General features: G+C 39.5%; 1 protein-coding gene across 5 annotated transcripts in view; it reads left to right on the top strand.

The window, feature by feature from the left end:
* The window catches only part of SAMD12 (sterile alpha motif domain containing 12), a 446,664-nt gene that overhangs the window by 30,279 nt on the left and 393,293 nt on the right, over positions 1 to 23,092 (top strand). For all 5 annotated transcript variants that reach the window (XR_004026197.1, XM_030795133.1, XM_030795134.1 and 2 more), the window contains exon 2: positions 13,314 to 13,492. Coding sequence is in view for 4 of the 5 variants with exons in the window: in XM_030795133.1 (XP_030650993.1) it covers positions 13,314 to 13,492 (179 nt within the window). In the remaining variant the exon portion in view is untranslated. The remainder of the gene's footprint in view (positions 1 to 13,313; positions 13,493 to 23,092) is intronic.

Here is a 23,092-nt window from a genome sequence, read left to right as displayed (position 1 = left end):
AATTTTGTATTTTTAGTAGAGACGGGGTTTCTTCATGTTGGTCAGGCTGGTCTCGAACTCCCGACCTCGGGTGATCCACCCACCTTGGCCTCCCAAAGTGCTGTGATTATAGGCATGAGCCACTGCACCCAGCCTTCTATTTGCCATTTTTATTGTGGCCTTAAACATGTTGCTTAGCATCTCTTAGTCTTCCCCTTTTTTTTGTAGGTATCACCACCTTCATGTTAGAGGATGAAAAGTCCTTTGAATATGTTAATTCTATACTTTTTCCTTCTTCCCTCCCAAAATACCCAATTGTCATATGTAAAGACTTCCTAAATGATTAGGGTCACCTTTTTTTTCATTAGCTTGGTTTCACAGAGAATGCAGGCAGCTTGTCAGTGGAAACTATGTTATAAGGTGGAGATATTTGCTTTTATTTCTTATTTTTAACCTCATTTCCCAATTTGCTCCCAGGTTTTTTTTATGTATTTGAAAAGCTGTTCTTTTTTCCTTCTTGTCTTCCTACTGAATTATACTTTAGTTTGTTTTTTCCAGGTAGGTTGCACTTTTTATGTCTATACTGTATTTATCCTTTAAAAGTGCATGATACTATTTTGTTTATTTAACTGTTATTAAAATTGTTAGCACATAGTATTTGTCTACTGTGATGGAGGAGGGCAATGGGTAAAAGTGGAGAATTTACGTTCATTGAACACATGGTAGGTGTCAAGAATTTTATATGTGTTATTTCTCTTTATCAACATAATAATAATGTGAGTGTAAAAAATAGGTAATATTATTATTGCCATTTTACAGAAAAGAAATGATATAACTTGCCCATGCTTGAAAATATATTGTAAGAAAATGGTAGAGCTTGGATTTCAATTAATGTGTGTTGGCCAAAGATAGAGTTAGGAATGAAAACATGTAAGTCAAAAGTCATTTATAAACTCTTTTGAAAAATAAAATGCATCTAGTGCTTGTATTTAATTCTGTTTTGTTATATTTTTGAGATTATTTTATATTCAATAAAAGTACATATTTTAAGTGTTAAGTTCAATGAGTTTTGATACTTGTATCATGTAACCAAAAGCAAGGTGGAGAACATTTATGTTCTCCAAGTGCCCTCTACCCTTTCCAATTATCCTTTTTTTCCTCCATTCTGCTCTTGAGCCTATCCGCCTGAGCTTTTTATTTTGTTTATTATATATTTCAGTTCTAACATTTCCATTTGGTTATTCTTCATATCTTTTATTTCTTTGCAGAGACTTTAATTCTTGGAAAAGCTTATTTTTTCCATTTGCGTCAAGTGTAATTGCTTAGTGAAGCACTTTTAGAATAGCTGCTTTAAAATTTTTCTCAGATAGTTCTCATGTCTCTGTCATCTGGATGTTGGTGTCTATGGATTGTCTTTTGTCTTTCAGTTTGGTATCTTTCTGGTTATAAGTGATTTTCTATTGAAACCTGGATATTTACATGTTGTGTTATGAGACTCCAGATTTTATTTAAACCTTTTGTTTCAGGTAGCTTTTTAAAATGCCAGTCTGGCCAGGGAAAAAAGGAGATACCATTTACTTACTGCCAGGTAGAGTTATAAATCCAGGTTCCCCACTCAATCTCAGTTGATACCTGAAAGGTAGGACTTCTTCCTTATGGCTGGGTAATAGTGAAAGTCCTTACTGTCTACCAGACTTCCTCTGACACAATCCCAGGAAGGAAGGCTCACCTCTTATAAACTGGTAGAGGTGAAAGTCCAGCCTTGCCATATCATCTCAACTGACATTTTGGAGATGAGGAGGTACCCACTTTACCAATTGACAGAGATGAAAACCAGGACTCCCTACTTGGCCTTCTATGGCACTCTCCTGGGAGTATTGGGGTACCTAAGTGCAGCCTGGTGAGGGTGTGAGTCTAGGCTTTACAACCAGCCTTTACTGATATGGTGGGTGGGTCACATTTCTTTTCTGTAATTTTTGAGTAAAGCAGTTATTGTCTACATGTTTCCTACCTTGCTAGGCTGTCTCTTTCCTGGTCCTTTGGCTAAAGAGAGTAAGCTCTTGTTTATTATTTATTGTCTGTGCCCATAGGTGTTCCCAGGTTGCAGGCTTCTTCAGTTCTAAGTCTGGGATATATGAGGCAAAAGGAAGCTGAAAGAACTCACCACCAGGTTATTCAAGGTCCTTCGAGGTCTTTAGATGGTCTGCCTTCTCATTACCATTCAGTTGTCCTATGTTTGTCTCATATATAATGTCCATCATTTTTAACTTTACTAAGTGGGATGAATTGAGAAAAGTATGTCTATTTTTTCTTCCCTGAAGGATGCAAGAGAAACAACTTTATTTAAAAAAATTAAGAGTAGGTGATATGTAGTAATGTTTCATAAAAACGTGGTTCAATTCATGTACGTAAAGATGATTGGTCATGGGTTCACAATGTGAAATCTGTTTCTGTAGTATCATAGTTAAAAATATTTTTAAAGTCACCAGTGTAGACCACTTATCAGTCTCTCAAAGTGATACCTGAATCCCTTGTCTAAAGCATCATAGAACCTCTGCATGCATCTGCCCTTGTATTCGCCTCATGAATGAGAAGAGTTAATATTCATGCCTTGGACATCTTCTAAAGTCTGTCCCCACTTTACTGATGCTGCGATACCTAAGTTAAGCATTATTTTAATTTCCATTGTTTTAGGTTGTGTAGATATCAAGTGTAGGACAAGTGAATATTTGATGTGGTGATTAAGCTTCAGTCTTTGGAAAACTAGATTCCATTATAGCGAACTGTTTTTACAAAGATGAAATTGCTTCTGCAGACAAATAAACCAGAGTGAGTGAGCATCGTGGGACCCAGAGAAGACCATGTCCTTACACTGATGCATGTGGTCTGCACGTCTGGCTGTGCTGAACAGTCATGTGGGTCCAGCTTGGTCAGCCACATCATCATTGTCAGGCTACTGTGGGCAGACTTGTGAGGATAATAGCGTGAGTTTTGTGGGTTCAGTCTTTCAGTTTCAATTTAGTTTCTTCCCCTGTCTTTCTCATTGATGTAATAACTTCCTTCTTTCCAGTCTCTTTTTTCATGGAATAGGGGAGCCATCTATTATTGGCCACTTAGACTTGCTAGGGGTGGACATGTTCAGCTTTTAATGCTGCTGAATTACCCTCCTGGACACTTATATTTTACCCCTGTTTTCGATAGTGGGAAAAGGACCTCTAGAGGAATTTTAAGCTTCAGCAAGTATATGTAATATCACATTTAGCTGACCAAGGAGAAATTTGGAAATCATATTCTGTCTCCTTGTTGCCTGACCCAAGTGATAAAATTCAGCATAATTTAGCTCATTTAAATTACCTAGGAGTGGGGAAGTAGAGAATAAGTCAGAGGCTAGTCCTGCAAAGACCCATAAGTTCTTCCTTGATGTTGCTAGAGTAAAGGAGGCTGGGGTTATCAGGTCCCAGTGCCCTTCAGGTTATGGTTATACTCTACCCTAGAACAAGGACCAGCAAACTTTTTCTGCAAAGAGCCAGCCAGTAAATATTTCAGTCTTTGCAGGCCACATGGTCTGTGTCACAGTTACTCACTGCTGCCATTGTAGCACAAAAGCACACATGAACACTATATAGATAAATGAGCATGCCTCATTTATTATTTTCCAGTAAAACTTTATGGACATTAACTTTGAGTTTCATATAATCCCCATGTGTCATAAAATGTTTTTTCCAATCACTTTAAAATGTAAAAACTATTTTGGGGTCACAAACCACATGAAAACAAGCAGCGGGATGGATTTGGTCAATGGGCCATAGTTTGTTGACCCGTGTCCTAGAAGATATCTGCTGGGCAGATTCTTTTGCCCAAGGAGATATTGTGCTCCCTTTCTATTAGCTAAACCAAGCCTATGTTCCTGAGACATACTTTCTGGTACAGTTGTTGTATTTCTATGTTGACACATTAATGACCAGATACACAGGAACACGTTCCCATCCCCATTCATCGATGCAAAAGTTTTCATGAGTGATCTGGGCACTTTTCTGGGTACCTTAGGACCCCAGCTAAGCAAGAAAGTTTCATCCTCAGGTCTTCACAGTGTCATCTAGATTGATTACCTCTGATGTCAGTGTTTGCTGATAACAACATGTATTCCTAATGTATATCTTCCTTGCTAAGCTATTATTCATACTATACTTATTCAGCTTTCTAAGTCGTAATAGGAATTGTGAAACCCAGACCAGAACATTTTGCTAGGATTTCTGTTTTCTCTTTTAAAAAGAAGAGCTAAACCATTCTATGTTATTGGTTAAAATGGAAACGTGTCATTTTGCAGTGGTTCATCTGCAAGTTGTAGAAGACTTGACTAACCATGGCTCAATAAGCAGGGAATTACTTTTCTCACAGACTGTAAAGTCCAGAGTGGAACAATGAAGAACAAAGTTTGAGTAGCCAAATGATGTTAGAGCCAATGCGACTATTATTTTCTTGACTTTTTCTCATGTTTGTAGCCCTGTGGTCACAGCGCGTTCTGTAGCAGTTCTAGATATCACATATGCATTTAAGGCAGAGAGAAAGGGGAAGAGTGATGTTAAGATCTTTCCTCTTTTGTCAGTTCCAGAACTGTTTGTTTCCCATCAAATTTCTGCTTATGTGCCCTAGGGAGGAGTCTGTCATCAACCTCACTTGTAGCTGCAAGGGAAGCTGTGAAATTTGCTATTTGGCTTTGTAGCCATACTTCAGTAGGTGGCAAAAATGAGAGTGCTGAGAATGTGTAGCCCATCAGAAATGTCTACTACAAAGAGTTACAGACTTTTTGTGATGTTCACATTACTTCTGGAGGGTGGTCTCTGCTGAATTCGAATTCAGAATACAATAAATGAAGCACCTATAATAATTAATATAATGAATTAAACATATTGGAGAGTGTTATGTGTATACTATATGAGGGAAGTGTTAAAGAAGGACCATATCCTTCAGGAACTTCAGCTAGAAGCAAGACATAAACATGAAATTTTAAATAACTTATCTCAATTCTAATAACTAATGGTGGGGATTGGAGTATATTTGGTTTTTTTGTTGTTGTTTTTTTTTTTTTTTTTGGCAAAGATAGGTACTTTATTACAATAAAGTTGTTGCCTTATACACCTGTAGGTAAACACACTCCCCAGTTTTTCACTCAGTGATGTACCAATGATATGTTTCCATGTTTATATGTCCTAGTGTCCTTTATTCTTTTTAATAGGCATATATATATGTATTTATATTTCTCTATATGTTCTATATCTCCCTTTTTTTATTATACTTTAGGTTTTAGGGTACATGTGCACAATGTGCAGGTTTGTTACATATGTATCCATGTGCCATGTTGATTTCCTGCACCCATTAACTCGTCATTTAGCATTAGGTATATCTCCTAATGCTGTCCCTCCCCCCTCCCTCCACCCCACAACAGTCCCCAGAGTGTGATGTTCCCCTTCCTGTGTCCATGAGTTCTCATTGTTCAATTCCCACCTATGAGTGAGAACATGTGGTGTTTAGTTTTTTGTCCTTGCGATACTTTACTGAGAATGATGGTTTCCAGTTTCATCCATGTCCCTACAAAGGACATGAACTCATCATTTTTTCTGGCTGCATAGTATTCCATGGTGTATATGTGCCACATTTTCTTAATCCAGTCTATCGTTGTTGGACATTTGGGTTGGTTCCAAGTCTTTGCTATTGTGAATAGTGCCGCAATAAACATACGTGTGCATGTGTCTTTATAGCAGCATGATTTATAGTCCTTTGGGTATATACCCAGTAATGGGATGGCTGGGTCAAATGGTATTTCTAGTTCTAGATCCCTGAGGAATCGCCACACTGACTTCCACAATGGTTGAAATAGTTTACAGTCCCACCAACAGTGTAAAAGTGTTCCTATTTCTCCACATCCTCTCCAGCACCTGTTGTTTCCTGATTTTGTAATGATGGCCATTCTAACTGGTGTGAGATGGTATCTCACTGTGGTTTTGATTTGCATTTCTCTGATGGCCAGTGATGATGAGCATTTCTTCATGTGTTTTTTGGCTGCATAAATGTCTTCTTTTGAGAAGTGTCTGTTCATGCCCTTTGCCCACTTTTTGATGGGGTTGTTTGTTTTTTTCTTGTAAATTTGTTTGAGTTCATTGTAGATTCTGGATATTAGCCCTTTGTCAGATGAGTAGGTTGCAAAAATTTTCTCCCATTCTGTAGGTTGCCTGTTCACTCTGATGGTAGTTTCTTTTGCTGTGCAGAAGCTCTTTAGTTTAATGAGATCCCATTTGTCAATTTTGGCTTTTGTTGCCATTGCTTTTGGCGTTTTAGACATGAAGTCCTTGCCCGTGCCTATGTCCTGAATGGTATTGCCTAGGTTTTCTTGTAGGATTTTAATGGTTTTAGGTCTAACATGTAAGTCTTTAGTCCATCTTGAATTAATTTTTGTATAAGGTGTAAGGAAGGGATCCAGTTTCAGCTTTCTACATATGGCTAGCCAGTTTTCCCAGCACCATTTATTAAATAGGGAATCCTTTCCCCATTTCTTGTTTTTGTCAGGTTTGTCAAAGATCAGATAGTTGTAGATATGCAGCATCATTTCTGAGGGCTCTGTTCTGTTCCATTGATCTATGTCTCTGTTGTGGTACCAGTACCATGCTGTTTTGGTTACTGTAGCCTTGTAGTATAGTTTGAAGTCAGGTAGTGTGATGCCTCCAGCTTTGTTCTTTTGGCTTAGGATTGACTTGGCGATGAGGGCTCTTTTTTGGTTCCATATGAACTTGAAAGTAGTTTTTTCCAATTCTGTGAAGAAAGTCATTGGTAGCTTGATGGGGATGGCATTGAATCTATAAATTACCTTGGGCAGTATGGCCATTTTCACGATATTGATTCTTCCAACCCATGAGCATGGAATGTTCTTCCATTTGTTTGTATCCTCTTTTATTTCATTGAGCAGTGGTTTGTAGTTCTCCTTGAAGAGGTCCTTCACATCCTTTGTAAGTTGGATTCCTAGGTATTTTATTCTCTTTGAAGCAATTGTGAATGGGAGTTCACTCATGATTTGGCTCTCTGTTTGAATCACAAGCATTCTTGTACACCAATCACAGACAAACATGGAGTATATTTGTTTTTAAGGTCACTGATTCATTTAGCAACATTTATTGAGGCTTGAGTATGTACAACTGTCTAGGCTTTGCAGGTGCAAAGATGATTAAGATAGGCTCTGCTTTGCAGATGGCAGTCAGATAAATCGGTAGTTTCAGGATAGCTTTATGGTTTTGTGATTTAACATTGTTGGTGAATTACACAATTAGATTGGAAGCAATTTTATTTGCTTTTTTGAAAAATATATGTTACGCATCAGTACCAAATGGCAGTGAGTAGGCTTGAATCAGTATCTTTCCATCATATATATGTTCAGTCTATAAACAATGATTGAGTATCTACTGTAAGGTAGTTATGTGGCTAGACACTACATTTGTAAAGCTCAATAAGAAGTAGTCACTTTTTCCAGTGGCTCCCAGTCATAGACTTAGCAGATGTGTCAATAAATATTTGCAATGCATGGTACATACATACACATACAAATCATGTAAGAAAAATAGGTGGGCTGGGCATAGTAGCAGATACTTGTATACCCAGGACTTTGGGAGGTCAGTGTGGGCAGATCGCTTGAGCCCAGGAGTTCAAGACCAGCCTGGGAAACATGGCAGAACGCTGCCTCTACAAATAATACAAAAATTAGCTGGGTGTGGTGGTGTACACCTGTAGTCCCAGCTACTTCGGTGGCTGAGGTGGAAGGAACACTTGAGCCTGGGAGGCTGAGACTGCAGTGAGCCATGATCACACCACTGCACTCCAGCCTGGGCAGCAGAGCAAGACACTATCTCAAAGAAAGAAAGAAAAAGAGGAGAATTGTCAATATTGCTTAAGAGGATATACTGGGTGAAAGACTAGTTAAAGCTTTACAGTAGAAAAAAGAGAAAATTAATATTTCCTGAAGCAGTTATCTGTGCAAATAAGGGAAAGGATGAACATATGATGTTAAAAGGTCAGTTCTGTCAAGGCAGAGAAGCACAACACATTTCAGGGCACTGCTAGCAGTTTCTACGTTGGGGTTCCTTGGTTGGGGAGCCAGTTCATTCTGAGGGGAAAATTGGGAGTGTTTTCACAGTGTCTCTATTCAAGGCAAAACTCAGAATTGAGGAACATTAAAATTTAATAATTCTCCATCCCTTGTTTCATGACAGAGAGTGTCTGGTGTGGGTGGAGATTGGAAGAACTGGAAGTTGGGTGGCTTCCTGGAGAGTAAGATGCACTTGTTCTTGGGAATGACAGCAGATGCCAAGGCATCCCTCAACTCTTCTTGCATCACTGTGAGGAGAGAAAACAAGGCCTGGCACTTCATTCCAGATAGCCTGTTACTGTCACCTAAATCACATGAGAATGGCATCCCTCAGCCGCTAAGCTTTGGAGAGCCCAGGCTCATTTCTAGCAATCAGCAATCCAAGCCTTGCTTCTGCTGATTAGGATAAGACCTGTTTTGGAGAACATTTCCTTTCCAGGAAAATTCTGAAGTAATCTCATACTTTTGAGCTATAATTTTTACCATTTTATTAAAAAATAACATTCTAGCTGAAAATCACGATGATATTATTCATAAATAAACTCTCAAACCTTTGAATAAAAATATCTTTGGAACCTCTCTTTCCATTTATGGAGGTATTGGGAGGTTGAAATGAGAGGGAGTGGGGTTTTTAATTGTTTTATTATTTTTTTTTATTGTGACAAAATATACATTAAATTCATCATTTTAATCATCTTTAATTATATGGTTCAGTGGCATTAGGTACATTCACATTATTGTATAACCATCATCACCATCCATCTCCAGAGAGTTTTCATCATCTCAGAGTGAAACACTATACCCATAACTCACCAATAACTTCCCATTTTCTCTCCCACAGCCCCTGTGTAGCCATTGTTCTATTTTCTTTCTCTATAGATTTGACTAACTCATATAAGTGAATCGTCCAATAGTTGTCCATTTTTGTGTGGTATATTTCACTTAGCATAATGTCTTCAAGGTTCTTGCATGTTGTAGCATGGATAAGAATGCCATTCCTTTTATAAGCTGCAAAATATTTCATTATATGTATCACATTGTGTTTATCCATTCATGCATCCACAGGCATTTGGTTTATGCCTGTTTGACTGTTATGAATAATGCTGCTATGTACATGAGCATACAAATATCTGAGTTCCTGCTTTCAGTTTTTGTGTGTGTGTGTGTGTGTGTGTGTGTGTGTGTGTGTGTGTATACCTAGAAGTTGAATTGTTGGATCAAATGACAATTCTGTGTTTAATTTTTTTGAGGAACCACCATACAGTTTTCCACAGGGGGTGTATCACTTGACATTCCCACCAGCAATGCACCTGGTTTTCAATTTTCTGGGGAAGTAGGTTTTTACACATGAAAAAAACATGGTGCTTTCAAAAGGGCATTTCAAAACAATGCTAAAATGTGTGCATTTGCAGTGAAACATTTCTCTCTTAAATTTTTTTAAGAGCAATGGTTGTGAAATTCATTTTGGTTTTTAACTCTTCATTTTGAAGAATTCAATATTAATGACATTCAGATTAAGTAAAAGTGACAGCAGCAGCACTTCCCATAAAGACCACAAGCTGCCTGCAGTGTCAGTTCAATAACTAGGAAACCATCAGGCACAGGAGTGGTGGTGAAGATTAGAGAAACGAGAAGAGGGTCTGGAAGCTGACCAGTGAGCTGCCAAGCCCATTAAATTAAGTAAATAACTTTAGTGAAAACAAGAAAGGGCAGTGATGAACACAGAAAAGAGAAATCAAATGGGGACACTTTTGACACAAGCAAAGAGATGGAGGTCATGCATTGTAAGAGGCCATTGGAGAGTTATTTGATTTGTAAATATTAGGGACATGAAATTTCAGGGAAAACAAAGCAAAGTCTGTCAAAAATGGTTTTAAATAGATAATTCTAAGTACAAAAACCTAAATCAACTACTGGGGAGTTTGCAGTGGAGGAAGGAACAGCTATGGAGGATTAAAATATTTGAGTGAAAAATAAGCCTACGTGCATGGAAAGTCAAAAAACTGTATTCTGCCTCCTGTTTATAGATACCTTACATTTTGAATGCCAAGTATTTACTAGCAGAGAAAGGCTTCCTTCTGATTTAAGGCATGATTGTGTAAAGGAAGGGAATTGCTGGTTCATTCTGCAGCTGAACAAGTGTTTCCTTAATGTCTCTTATGTGCCAGGTCCTGGACTCAGGAATGGAAGTGATGGAGATGAAAAACAGATGTTACCTGCCCTCCAGGAGCTTACAGTTGTGCTGGACAAGGCAGACAGATCAATTACATGGACATTCTTAGTACTGTGAGGAAAATGAAGCACCAGGGGACTGTGCATGAGGGAGCATAGGGAATGGTTTCTTGCTATGGTAGCCAGAGACTCCTAAAAGGCTTTCTGAAGAAGAGGTCTGAGCTGACATGAGGTGAATAGGAGTTAGCCTCCCAAAGAGGGGGAGGTAGGATTAGGTTGGAGTAGGACCAGCATCTCTAGGTTGTGGGACCACTGTGATCAGAGGTGAAGGAAGTATAAGAGTCAAATTTGGTGGGGAGGTGATAGGGGAAGAAAACAGGAGGTCTACCAGCAGTTCAGTGGTATTCCTAGGTCATGAATTTAAGGTATGAAGCAGCAGAGGATAAAGCTAGACAGAAAGATCAAAGCTACACATTTTTCTTTTCTTCATTAATGTCTGAATCCATCCCATACCAATCCCCCATCTCCCTACACAAGCACACTTTTTAAAAATAACCACAACTTTGGTGTATTTAATTGAATATTCATTGTAAGTAGGCTAGTCTTTGGAGATGGAGAAGCTGATTGATATTAACAGTAATTAGCTTCAAGCTCTCAGAGGCTTTGGCTACTGAGTTCTCTTTCCAGTACTGCCTAAAGTGGGCATTGTGGTTGGTTCCCCAGCATCCATTATGCTTGCAGCCCTGTTGAGTAGCGTGGTTTGGGGAATTGACCTGAGCTGGTCATTTGGTTTAAGGGTAATCCTATTTCCACTGCCAGGGTGTTAGTTCAGTAATAGGCATGTAATTCACTCCTGACCAAATGAGAAAAGAGAATAAAATTTGAATGAGGTTTAGGAGAAAAAGCCGTAGTCAACCAAGCCCTTTCTGCTTCAAGATGAAAACTAAAATCTTGTAGTCTAGATGCTACAAAGTGACCCAGGTTCAGGATAAAGTTGATGCTATGGATAATAGAATGGAGAGAGAAAAAAAAAATCACAGTGCTTGATGAAATTACCGAGATGCAAATCAGCTAATTCTGAACTTGTGCCATCACTGGACTTCTTGTTCTGACAGCTAATAATTTTCTGTACCATTTAATCCAGTTTGGATTTTTCCATGTGTAATATGAAATCGTGTGTACTAAATGATCCATAATTTTTGAGGCTTTTCTGTACACACCAGTATAGTATGCCCTTTTGTGAACCTAACCCCTTTGAGCCTCATTTTCCTTATCTGTGAAATGAACGTAGTTATGTCTCACAGAGTTTTTCATGAAGATCATTTGAGATTCAGAACAAAGCCCAAAAGGGAGATATGAACTAATACATGTTAAGTGCTCAGAGCATACCATTAAATAGGAAGCTTAGAGACTAGGAGAAGAGAAATTCATAAATAATGTTCACATAAAGTGGTAGAAATAAGATCACGTGCATTTGGACCTTTGTGCAATCAGTTTTTTTTTTTTAAAGAAATATTCAATATATGAGCAGTATGTTAGGTGTAGAGCTACTGGATTTGCTGATAGATGGAAGGGAAGTGATGAATCTTAGAGTGATGTTAAGGATGTCTCATCAGTTTCTGTGTAACTTGCGAAGACTGGAACAGGCAAATTGTTTCTGCTGCAGTTTTACTTGTCTGGCATTCGTAAGAAAGGTCTGTCTAGGCTGCAGTTAATATTTAGGAGTCTCCAGAATGTTGATTGGGAACATGGGAATAGATGATATCTACTAAGGAGGGAGTGGATAGTGGGAAGAAAACACCTCACTTCTGTTGGGAAGCCTGCCTAATCCCTCAGGTCTAAAGTACTCATCCGAATCCTGGTAAAGATGAGGCAAAGAGGAAACTGGACTAAATGGAGTGCTGAATAGAGGGTTGGACTTTTTGAGTCACAGAAGCCGGCTGGAGGGGAAGAATGCTGAGAAAGGGGAAAGCCTAAAGATGTTGGGTAAAAGATTATTGATGAAGTGGAGACCTGGGGAAGATAGGGGTATTAAGTATCTTCTCTGTGAATAAAGGAAAGGGGATGAGGATAGGAGTTTACCTGAATTTGAAGAGTTGGGGTAACAGGGAAATGAAATAATTTACTACCAGAGAAGTCAAAACACACATACCTGCCATCTGCACACAGACATACATGGTGGTTCATGTAGTGGAATGCATGGATCTTACAACATTCATTGCTATTTAATTGATAATACAGGGTACATAGGGGGGCTCAGTAAGCATTTGTTAGATGAATAAATATCCCCAGAAAGTCAGCTTTAGATTTTATTTGTGGAATATCTATGTTACAGGGCATGGAGAGAGTAAGATGCAAAAAACTGGAAGCCACTGGGCTTGATGCACTTGAGCCCCCCACTCTAGCTTTTTCTTCTTTGCCATGTAGAAGTGACAGTTCTGTTTGAAAATCACCAGTCCTTTTGTTTGCCTCCTTTAATATATTGTGAGTTCTTTGAAGGTAACATCTGTCATATGTAAATCCATGTTTCCAGGATCTAACCCAGGGATGGCACATAGTAAGTGCTTAAGAAATATTGCTTGAATGAATGCAAGAGAGTGGACTTGAGTGGATGCCTAAATAATAAGGTCCAGAAGAAGAGAGGGTGAGCACTTTTCAGATGGAGGTAGAGATATAAACTAAACTGCAGGGTTGAAATAATTGCATGATTGCATGTGTGGGAAGCAGTAACAACGTTGCCCGATTTGGTATTCTCATCTGTAACATGGGGATTCGTAACTTGCTGAAAGTCAAACAACTTGGAATTGAGGGCTTCTGGATTTGCACCTAAATCTTGCTGATTTCCAAGCTCAAGATTTCCCACTATACCATGCTCCCTCCTCACCATATTATTTATCGTAGTAATCACACCACCTCTCGACTCACAGATGCCTCGTTTTTTTCCTACTTAGGCTTGATGAAATATTTTTGTGTCATGGACACCTTCTTTGTGTGGTTTGTTTTCTGAGTTCTATTTGTTGCTTTTTCCTAGCTCTCCACTGTGGTTTGAATCCACGGGGTATTGATCACCCTGCCCATGCTGAAGGTATCAAACTGCAAATTGAAGGTGAAGGTGTGGAATCTCAATCCATTAAAAACAAAAATTTCCAGAAGGTGCCTGACCAGAAAGGAACTCCCAAGCGACTGCAGGCAGAAGCTGAGACGGCTAAGGTGTGTAATATTCCAGTTAATTATGGAGATTTGAAAGCTGCAGCCTTGATATGTTGTAGTCCGGCCACAGAGAAGAGCTGATAGTGCTTTCACTAATTGCCGTTGTATCTGTGGTCAAATGAGCACTGTATCTTGCTGATAAATAATTATAAATGAAAATATTAACTGTGTTCCCTTTGGAATGAAATTGAAACACATTTGTGGCTAGTTTCATAGCGTGAGGTTCTGAGGTTATTGCGAAGAATGCCCTGGACTTAAAGCTAAAAGATTCACCTGCCAGGCTCAGACTTACCACTCTATGGTGTTGGGCAAGTCATGTGACTTTCTGAGTTGCAGATTCGTCATCTGCATAAAATGACTTCTCTCATCAGGTTGAGCAGATCAAACGATTGTATGCTTATGGAAGCATTTTATAAAAGCCCCAGTACTGCATGAGTATGAGAGGCTTGTGCTTACAGGTATTGTTAATTAGTAATAGCTGATATTTTGTTAAATATGCGTGTATATCCCAGGTACTGTTTGAAGGACTCTTGATCTATTGACTTATTGTGTCCGTGTAACAATCTGGTGAGGTAGGCAATAGTAAATAGAACCCTAAGTAATGAAAGAAAATTATTTTATTCTGCTGTAGGATGCTTAGTTCTTTTCAGTCTTTAACCTAAGCATAGGTACCAGAGAACTGACAAAATAGGCATTGGTGAAGAAGTACAGAAACTTGGGTTCTGTGGGGTAGGTAATTTTTTAGTAAGGACAGCCTCTTCTAAAGGCTCCCTACAATGGAACTGGCACTATCTGGGTATTTGTCTGAAATCAGTGCAGATGTCCATGTTGGGGGCATAGTGTTGTTGAAGATACTCATATTAGTTTTCCTCTTGGACATTGAGGAAATTAATCTTCATACAGTTTTGTTTCTTCCTTTGTGTATTCCCTGTAAGACAATTTCCTTTCAAATGTTGGTTGAGCAAATGAATGTATGCATGCCTTGGAAAGCAAATGTTGTAAGCACCCAAGAAAAATCTTAAGGAAAAATGTCACCTTACTATTGTACAATAACCACCTCCCTTCTCCTCCAAATAATGTCTTCCAAAATCAGATGTGAATTTTTTGCTTTATTTACAGTTTGGAATAATTACTGTTATTGCTTCTCTTCTTTAGTGTGGATAATTAAAAATTGTTGACATTAAGTATGTGTGTGTGGTAGGGAATGGGGAATGATTACCAAGAAATATATTGCAGGCATTTTATGCTAGACATTTTAGCTAAGAGAAATGGCAACTCGTAGGATATTTATTGGCTGATGATCATTGAAGTTTGGTTTGTGAGCAGCATTGGAAATGAGTGAACCCTGTTAAGAAAGCTAAACCTGATCAATCCATGTTGCTACATGAGCATCTTGAAAGAGCCAGGAAAAATCGCCGTAAGGGTCCTCTTTAGGAAGATAAACAGACTTTCTATGAGTGAGATATTTTCTAAAGGATGCCTAAAATATTAAAAATTAGAGTAGAGAGAAAAGAAAGGTTAACTATTGATATTTGTCTGACTTAAATTTAACTTTAAACATTTCTAGTGTGTATCTCTTGTATTCGTAAAGAGATTGGTAATATACAAAATTTGATTCAAATCTGATATGATTTTATTTCTGAATTATCTTGACTATGTGATATTGTTGTGAATCCTGAAATTTTGTGTCTTTGCCTCTGAAGCATTTTATAGTTGCTTTGCTGAAAACATACTTCAATGAGAGTGTGGATGTGTATAATGTGCCTTTCTTCTGGAGCAAACTAATATTGGAAACCAGATTCATTTGAGTTTATGCAAATCATCTACAGTGAACACCCATCCCCAAAAAATGAGGTTGAAAGGAGATTCTGGGTTTTTCACACTGCCATCATATTTAGGGGTGAACAGACTAGAGGCTTTAGTAAAGCTTAGACAAAGAATTTGTCCAGTTGTTTAAATGGAGCATGAGGGAACAACAGTGGCTGCTGGGGGAACAGAGTTAAAATTACTATAGCGTGATTACCGTGGATGCCAGCAGCATGACTGACCCTGAAGCTTTTGTACCTTAGACAACATGAACTTGTTTTGTGCAGGTACAAACACATATACATTTTCCCTTCCGTTGCATTTAGAGGGCTAGTAGAGTTGTGAGCAGGCTTCTTTTTTCTTGGGTATATAATTGAATCTCTGGTAAATTGGCCTACTTTAAACCTACCTTAAAAAACCTGTGGCTAGAAATGCATACCTCTAAAGCCATTCAGTAATGTAAATTGGTACAGCTTTTCTGGATAACAAGCTTGATAATAGTTATCAAAATTTTAAATGTGTGCAATCAGGGGGCCAATAATTCCCTCTGTAGGAACTTACCTAAGGAAATAATCATCCATATGTGCAACGATGGCTACAGGAGAACACATTGAAAATAGCCCAAATGTTCATTCACAGGACACTGGCTAAAGAAACTGTGTATTAATGCAATGGGATCTAATTTTTCCTTTTGTGAGGATGCAGAAGACCTATAGGTATTTATGTGGGAAAATGTATGTGATAATATTTTAAAGTAGAAAGGGAACGAGAAGGACAGGTTATGACATAATAGATATAGTCTGTTTCCATTTATGTAAAAATGTCTGTCTCTGTATAAAGGCATCACTGAGTCTGGGAGGGTTTTCCACAATTTGAGCAGCAGATTCTATCTGAAGTTAAAATTATGGAGAAAACTTTTACTTTCTGTACTGCTTTGCTTGAATTTTAAATAAGATATGTATTGTTTTAAGTGTATTTATTTTAAAGCCCTTTTCAGATTGTCCCATTAACTTTAGTAGCTCAACCATGACTTTTTCTGTTTGTTGGGTTAGTATTATGCTTTTAGGGTGCTGAATTTCCTCACATGGCTTCTAATTCTTGCTGGTGGTTTATTTGCCAGAGAAGTGAGTTATTGTGGGGTCTTTTTGGCCATGCGTGCCTTGAATTGTAGAGCCTTCTGGTGAGGTGCTTTTGTATCTGCCTTCCCCTGAACTCTGGGATGTGAGAGCTCTGACCAGGTATTACACTAGTGTTTCGATTTGACATTCTCTCTGTTTGCGTCTGACTGATTATGCAAATCAAGTTCCTCCATATGCAGACTTCTCACTGGGGACCTGGTTCCAGCTCCTTAGTGTGCCTTTGGGCCCTGCCACTTTGAGTCCTGCCATGTTGGTCTTTGAAACCAATCCCTCAGCACACCACCTATTCCAGAGGAGCTTAGTGAGCTTATCTTTAACAGGCAATGCTAGAGTCTTTGTGTATATGTGGATTGGGGGAGGATTGTAGCATGTGCTTAATCTACCCTGTTGACACTGAAATTTGTATTGCTTTCATAATTTTAAAATATGTGTGTGTATCTGTATTCATTTTGGGCAGAATAATACTCTATCTTAGAAAGTGACATTTTGGAACCCTTAGCCCCAATTCCTCAAAGGACTCAGAACCCTTATTCCAGAAAAAGGTTGTCTGGCCACAAGTTGCCTCCAGCTCTTATAGACCAAAGAGAAACCAGTAGAGTACCCAGATCACCTGTAAGTCTTATTGGGAAACATACAGTCTAGATGGAAATAAAAAAATGAATCCAATTGAAATGTGGATCCACAAAAAAAACTTACCAACATAAGTCCTAAATTCTTGTGAGTACTTGGAAACTCAGAGAGAATATGTATGCCATGCCATGCCATAGCTATAGTTACCAGTTTAAGAGTAAAAAACTATGTTTATGTAGCTTTATAGGAGGGTACAAGCAAGAAATACAGTTGGCAGAGCATTTTCATCGCATTGGGAGGTCCAGAAGTTATCCAAGTACACAGCTGCTTTTGACCCATCACCCACGCAGCTGCCACAGTTGAGAGTCCAGGTGAGGATGAATCTCTTTGATGCAGAGAAGGCACAGCCTCTTTTTTTCACCATTCATTTATAACCTTCTAGTCATGTAGACTCAAGACGAAGCCACAGCTCCTAAAGACCAGGAGTGGTTCCACATAGCAGTTTCCAAAAAACCAGCCCTATGGGGGACTGAAGTCCTTCTCAGACGGGCTAGCCCTGAGATTCCTTAACCCTTTACTCACAGAGCAGTCAGAACAAGACTGCGAGGGAGGGTACTCTAGCACAGGAAGAACTTGACCTGTGCTGCGAAGTATGGATAAATTCCAATATGTAGCCCTAAGAATGGAGGGTGCTTTTAGCCATGAAGTCCAAGAACTTTGAGCCAAGGTATGGCAGCAGAAATGCCCAGGTGTGTTCAACATCAGTGTCTTCAAGTAAGAGTTTGTGTGGCAGAAAGCGAGTCTGGAACAATAGGCTGGGGCCAAACCGTGTGATGGAATTTGAATGCTGGAGTGAGTAGCATGGATTTACTTTCCAACTCCATTGTTAAATACAATAGCCACTAGCACATGTGGATATTCAGATTTATTTAAATCGAATAAAATGCAAAAATTTATTTCTTTGGTCATGCCAGCCACATTTCAAGTGTTTATTATCGCATGTTTCCAGGAGCTGCTGGTTTGGACAGTGTGGACATAGAACATGATCATTATGGCAGAAAGTCCTATTAGACAGTGCTGCTCTAATCTGTGGGAAACCATTGAAGTTCTCTGGGTATAGGAACAAGATGAAAAATGGAATTGTGTTGATATTCTGTCTGATCCTCATCCTTGGACCTGAGTGGACAAGGGCTTCAGTCATTTAAAAAAAATGTCAAAATACTCAGGGGTTTCTTTTGAAATCGATGTTCCCAAATGCTCTGATGGTTGGAATTTGAGTTTCTATGGCAATTCTGGCTGTGGAATAAGATAAGCCCATCAGTGTCTGTTTCCTATCTTGGAATTCTAGAATGTGTCCTTACAAGTGGCCTAAACATGACGTTGGGAATTCTTGACTTCTAGACTTGATTTTCTAGGTGTTTATGAGAAAACTTCACCTTGCTGTGTTTTTATGCCTGTCAAATAAGAGTTTCATAAGGTTGATAATCTTTTTTTTTTTTTTCCTGCCACAGTGCTAATTCCTGGAGTCAGAGCTTTGAGTGTTCCTTATATTTGCATGCCTCCCCTGTACCTTTCCTTTATAAAAATGTATCGCAGTTTTACAGCTGAGAAACCCAAGGATGTAAAATGACTCACTAAAACTTAGTTTCTGGCTAATAATCTGGAGGAAGATGTAACTCTCTATGTCTAATGGCTCTAAATTCAAGATTTTTTATGCTCCTAACATGAAATATACAAATGATCTATTTATTTGAAAAGAAAATTTAGTCTGTTACACTGAGAATCTGGCCAACTAGGCAAAAGAAGAGGTTAAAATGCTGCATGTATTCATTACTCCTCAGGGAGAAAACAGCAAATCTTGATTGCTGTATTATATAAGGGAGAAGCAATGCCAACATCTAAAACAGTGAATAATTGCTTGCAGTTGGCTTTGGGATGCATTATGTGAATCTTTGGCAGCAGATAGCCTTTTCTCATTAGGCTAATATTAGATTTAGTTTGTATTTCTTTGGCACAGAGTTAAAGGAGCTGGCCTGGAACTTGGTGCTGGAGGCATGAGGAGGAGAAAGCTGGGTGCTTTGGATAAGCCACAGGCAGATAAATGAGAGTTGACTGCAGGGCAACTTGTGGACATTTGTAACAGTAAGCAGGAACCATTAATTTGGGATTAAAACAGAGCAAAAAGAACTTAGGTTAAAAGATGAAGGGTTGACTGTACTTAACCTTGATCAAATTACATTGCTTAGCTGCCTTTGAGAAGGTCTGTTGCAATTTAGGGATAGAATGATCTAATTCTTGGCTATCTGTATTTGTTGGCTCAAGGAACAAAAATGTCTCCAAACGAAGATGCCAACCCAATATAATGTCACCCATGATAGGAAAGGACACAATGCATGTGAAACATAATGAGGATGTACTTCTTAAGAATTCTCATAAGGGTCAGAACAAGAGACAAGCAAATATGACTTCATGCTATGTGAGTTCCAGGACCCCAGGACATGTATATTGAGTTCTTGGACAGGGCTCAAACGAAACTACAGTAAACTTATATCCGAAGAGGTAAGCTTTTATTACTAACATGTTAAGCTCTGAAAAGTATGACAATTAATATGATATATTTAAGCCATAGGTTCATTGTATAATCAACAAAGAAGAAGACCTAGAGAGCATTTGACCATCTAATTTATTTTACAGGTTAGGGAGATGAGACTCAGATGAGACTGAATGACTTCACAAAGATCTTGAGGCTAGCAGTGACACAGTCTACCTAAAATACAGTTCGTCTAACACATGAACAGTGCTTTTCACTCTTTTGTGCTGACAAATCTATAGGAAATAACAAGCGCTTGGAGCCACTTAGTTAATAGTATTTGTCTAGTGGACGAAGAGTACAGGATATGGCATTTGGCAATGTAAAAGGGCGGTGTTCAGGCGAGTGTATCAGAGCCCAACAAATTCATTTGAGTTTATCCACCCAAACTACTAAATTACTAAAGTGATTCTCTTTGGAGATTATTGGTACTTGCCATCCCTTCTGCCTATAATGTTCTCCCGTTGATCATTGTTCAGCTAGTTCCTTGTCATTTAGGTCCTAGCTCAAATGTGCTTATCCAAGAGGTCTTTCCTGAGCACCCTAACTAAATGAAGCCCCAGTCACATTCTCTGATATCACTTGGTTTGATGTGTTCTGCATGTAACTTTTTCTGGTCTGAAATCGTCTTGTTTGTTTTCTGTCTCTCCACAGAATTTAAACCATTTGAGAGCAATGATCTAGTCTGTCTTGTTCACTGCTGCAATATCAATGCCTGCTACTGTGTCCAGCACACAATAAAAAGATTAAGTTTTTGATGAATGAATAAGTCAGTTCATATAATACAGAAGTCCCTTGCCTCTGGGTTTACATCTCTTGCCTCATAGTTATTTCATTATCTTTAGCTCCTCCACAAGTGAGCAGAGTTCTATAATGGTTGAATGGTTGATGATATCAAGGGAATGTTTTTCTGGATCGGTACGAGTGGCATATTATCCACACGATGGACAAGGGATACTTCCAAAGCCATTCCGTTACCCTTCACCCTTCAAAAGTTCACTCTAGGTTGTCACTGAGACCAAGAAAATTCCTGATTACAGTCTGTGGTAGTCATTCTAAACTTCACTTAGATTCATTGTGAAAGACAGTATGGTGATTCCTCAAAGACCAAAAAACAAATACCATTTGACCCAGTGTGTTAGTCTGTTCTCACATTGCTGTAACAAAATACCTAAGACTGGGTAGTTTATAAAGAAAAGAAGTTTAGGCTGGGTGCAGTGGCTTATGCCTGTAATCCCAGCACTTTGGGAGGCCGAGATGGGTAGATCACTTGAGGTCAGGAGTTCGAGACCAGCATGGCCAACATGGTGAAACCCCGTCTCTACTAAAAATACAAAAAATTAGCCTGACATGGTGGCAGGTGCCTCTAGTCCTAGCACTCAGGAAGCTGAGGCAGGAGAATCGCTTGAACCCAGGAGGCAGAGGTTGCAGTGAGCCAGGAACGCACCATTGCACTCTAGACTGGGCAACAATAGTGAAACTCAATCTCAAAAAAAAAAAAACAGAAAAGAAAAGAGGTTTAATTAACTGACAGTTCTGCTTGGCTGCAATCACAGCGAATGTACCTCTTCACAGGGCAGCAGGAGAGAGAATGAATGCCAGAAGGGGAAATGCCAGCTGCTTATAAAACCATCAGATCTTGTGAGAACTGACTCACTATCACGAGAAGAGCATGGGGGAAACAGCCCCCATGGTTCAATCACCTCCCACGAGCTTCCTCCCACAACACATGGGGATTATGGGGATTACAATTCAAGATGAGATTTTGGGTGGGGACACAGCAGCCAAACCATATCACCTGGTGTATTAGTCCATTTTCATGCTGCTGATGAAGACATACCTGAGACTACACAATTTACAAAAGAAAGAGGTTTAATTGGGAGACTTCCCTAGCCACATGGAAGTGTAAGTCCAATCATGGTGGAAGGCAAAGAGGAGCAAGGCATGTCTTACATGTTTGGCAGCAGGCAAAGAGAGAGAGCTTGTACAGGGGGACTCCTTTTTTTTAAATACCATCAGGTCTCATGAGACTTTTTCTCTATCATGAGAACAGCATGGGAAAGATTTGCCCCCATGATTCAGTTACCTCCCACTGTGTCCCTCCTGCAACACATGGGAATTCAAGATGAGATCTGGATGAGGACACAACCAAACCATATCATCCTGCCCCTGGCCCCTCCTAAATCTCATGTCCTCACATTTCAAAACCAATCATACCTTCCCAACAGTTCCACAAAGTCTTAACTCATTCTAGCATTAACTCAAAAGTCCACAGTCTGAAGTCTCATTAGAGACAAGGCAAGTCTCTTCCACCTATGGAGTCTGTAAAATCAAAAGCAGGTTAGTTACTTCCTACAGGGGGACAGGCATTGGGTAAATACAACCATTCCAAATGGGAGAAATTGGCCAAAACAAAGAGGCTACAGGCCCCAAGCAAGTCCGAAATCCAGCAGGGCAGTCAAGTCTTAAAGTTCCAAATGATTTCCTTTGACTCCATGTATCACATCCAGGTCACGCTGATGCAAGAGGTGGGTTCTCATGGTCTTGGGCAGCTCCACCCCTGTGGGTTTGCAGGGTACAGTCTCCCTCCCGGCTGCTTTCATGGACCAGCATTGAGTGCCTGTGGCTTTCCCAGGCCCATGGTGCAAGCTATCAGTGGATCTACCATTCTGGGGTCTTGAGGATGGTGGCCCTCTTCTCACAGTTCTGCTAGGCAGTACTCCAGTAGGGACTCTGTGCTGGGGCTCTGACCCCACATTTCCCTTCCTCACTGTCCTAGCAGAGGTTCTCCATGAGGACCCTGCCCCTACAGCAAACTTCTGCCTGAACATCCAGGCATTTCCATACATCTTCTGGAATCTAGGTTCTCAGACCCCAATTCTTGACTCCTGTGTGTAGTGGCAGGCTCAAAACCAAATGGAAGCTGCCAAGGCTTGAGGCTTTCACCCTCTGAAGCGACAGCCCAAGCTCTGTGTTGGCTCCTTTCAGCTATGGCTAGAGCAGCTGGGCACCAAGTCCCTAAACTGCACACAGCATGGGGACCCTGGGCCCGGCCCACAAAACCACTTTTTATACAGCCTACTCCAGGCCTGTGATGGGAGGGGCTGCTGTGAAGCTCTCTGACATGCCCTGGAGACATTTTCCTTGGGGATTAAAATTTCCTTCCTCATTATTTATGCAAATTTCTGCAGATTTCTGCAGTCAGCTTGAATTTCTCCCCAGAAAATGGGATTTTCATTTCTATCACATTGTCAAGCTGCACATTTTTTGATGGCCTTATTGATCACTATCAGCATTTTTATTAAAGCTGTTCAACAAGTCTTTAGGGAATTCCAAACTTTCTCACATTTTCCTGCCTACTTCTGAGCCCTCCAACCTGTTCCAGCCTCTGCCTGTTACCCAGTTCTAAAGCCACTTCTACATTTTTGTGTATCTATTCAGTAGCACCCCACTCCTAGTACCAATTTATTAGTCCACTCCTAGTACCAATTTATT

Source organism: Nomascus leucogenys, chromosome 16, assembly GCF_006542625.1.
Source record: "Nomascus leucogenys isolate Asia chromosome 16, Asia_NLE_v1, whole genome shotgun sequence".
Lineage (NCBI taxonomy): Eukaryota > Metazoa > Chordata > Mammalia > Primates > Hylobatidae > Nomascus > Nomascus leucogenys.
The sequence above is the reverse complement of the archived record's forward strand: the minus strand, read 5'-3'. Positions and strand labels throughout refer to the sequence as shown.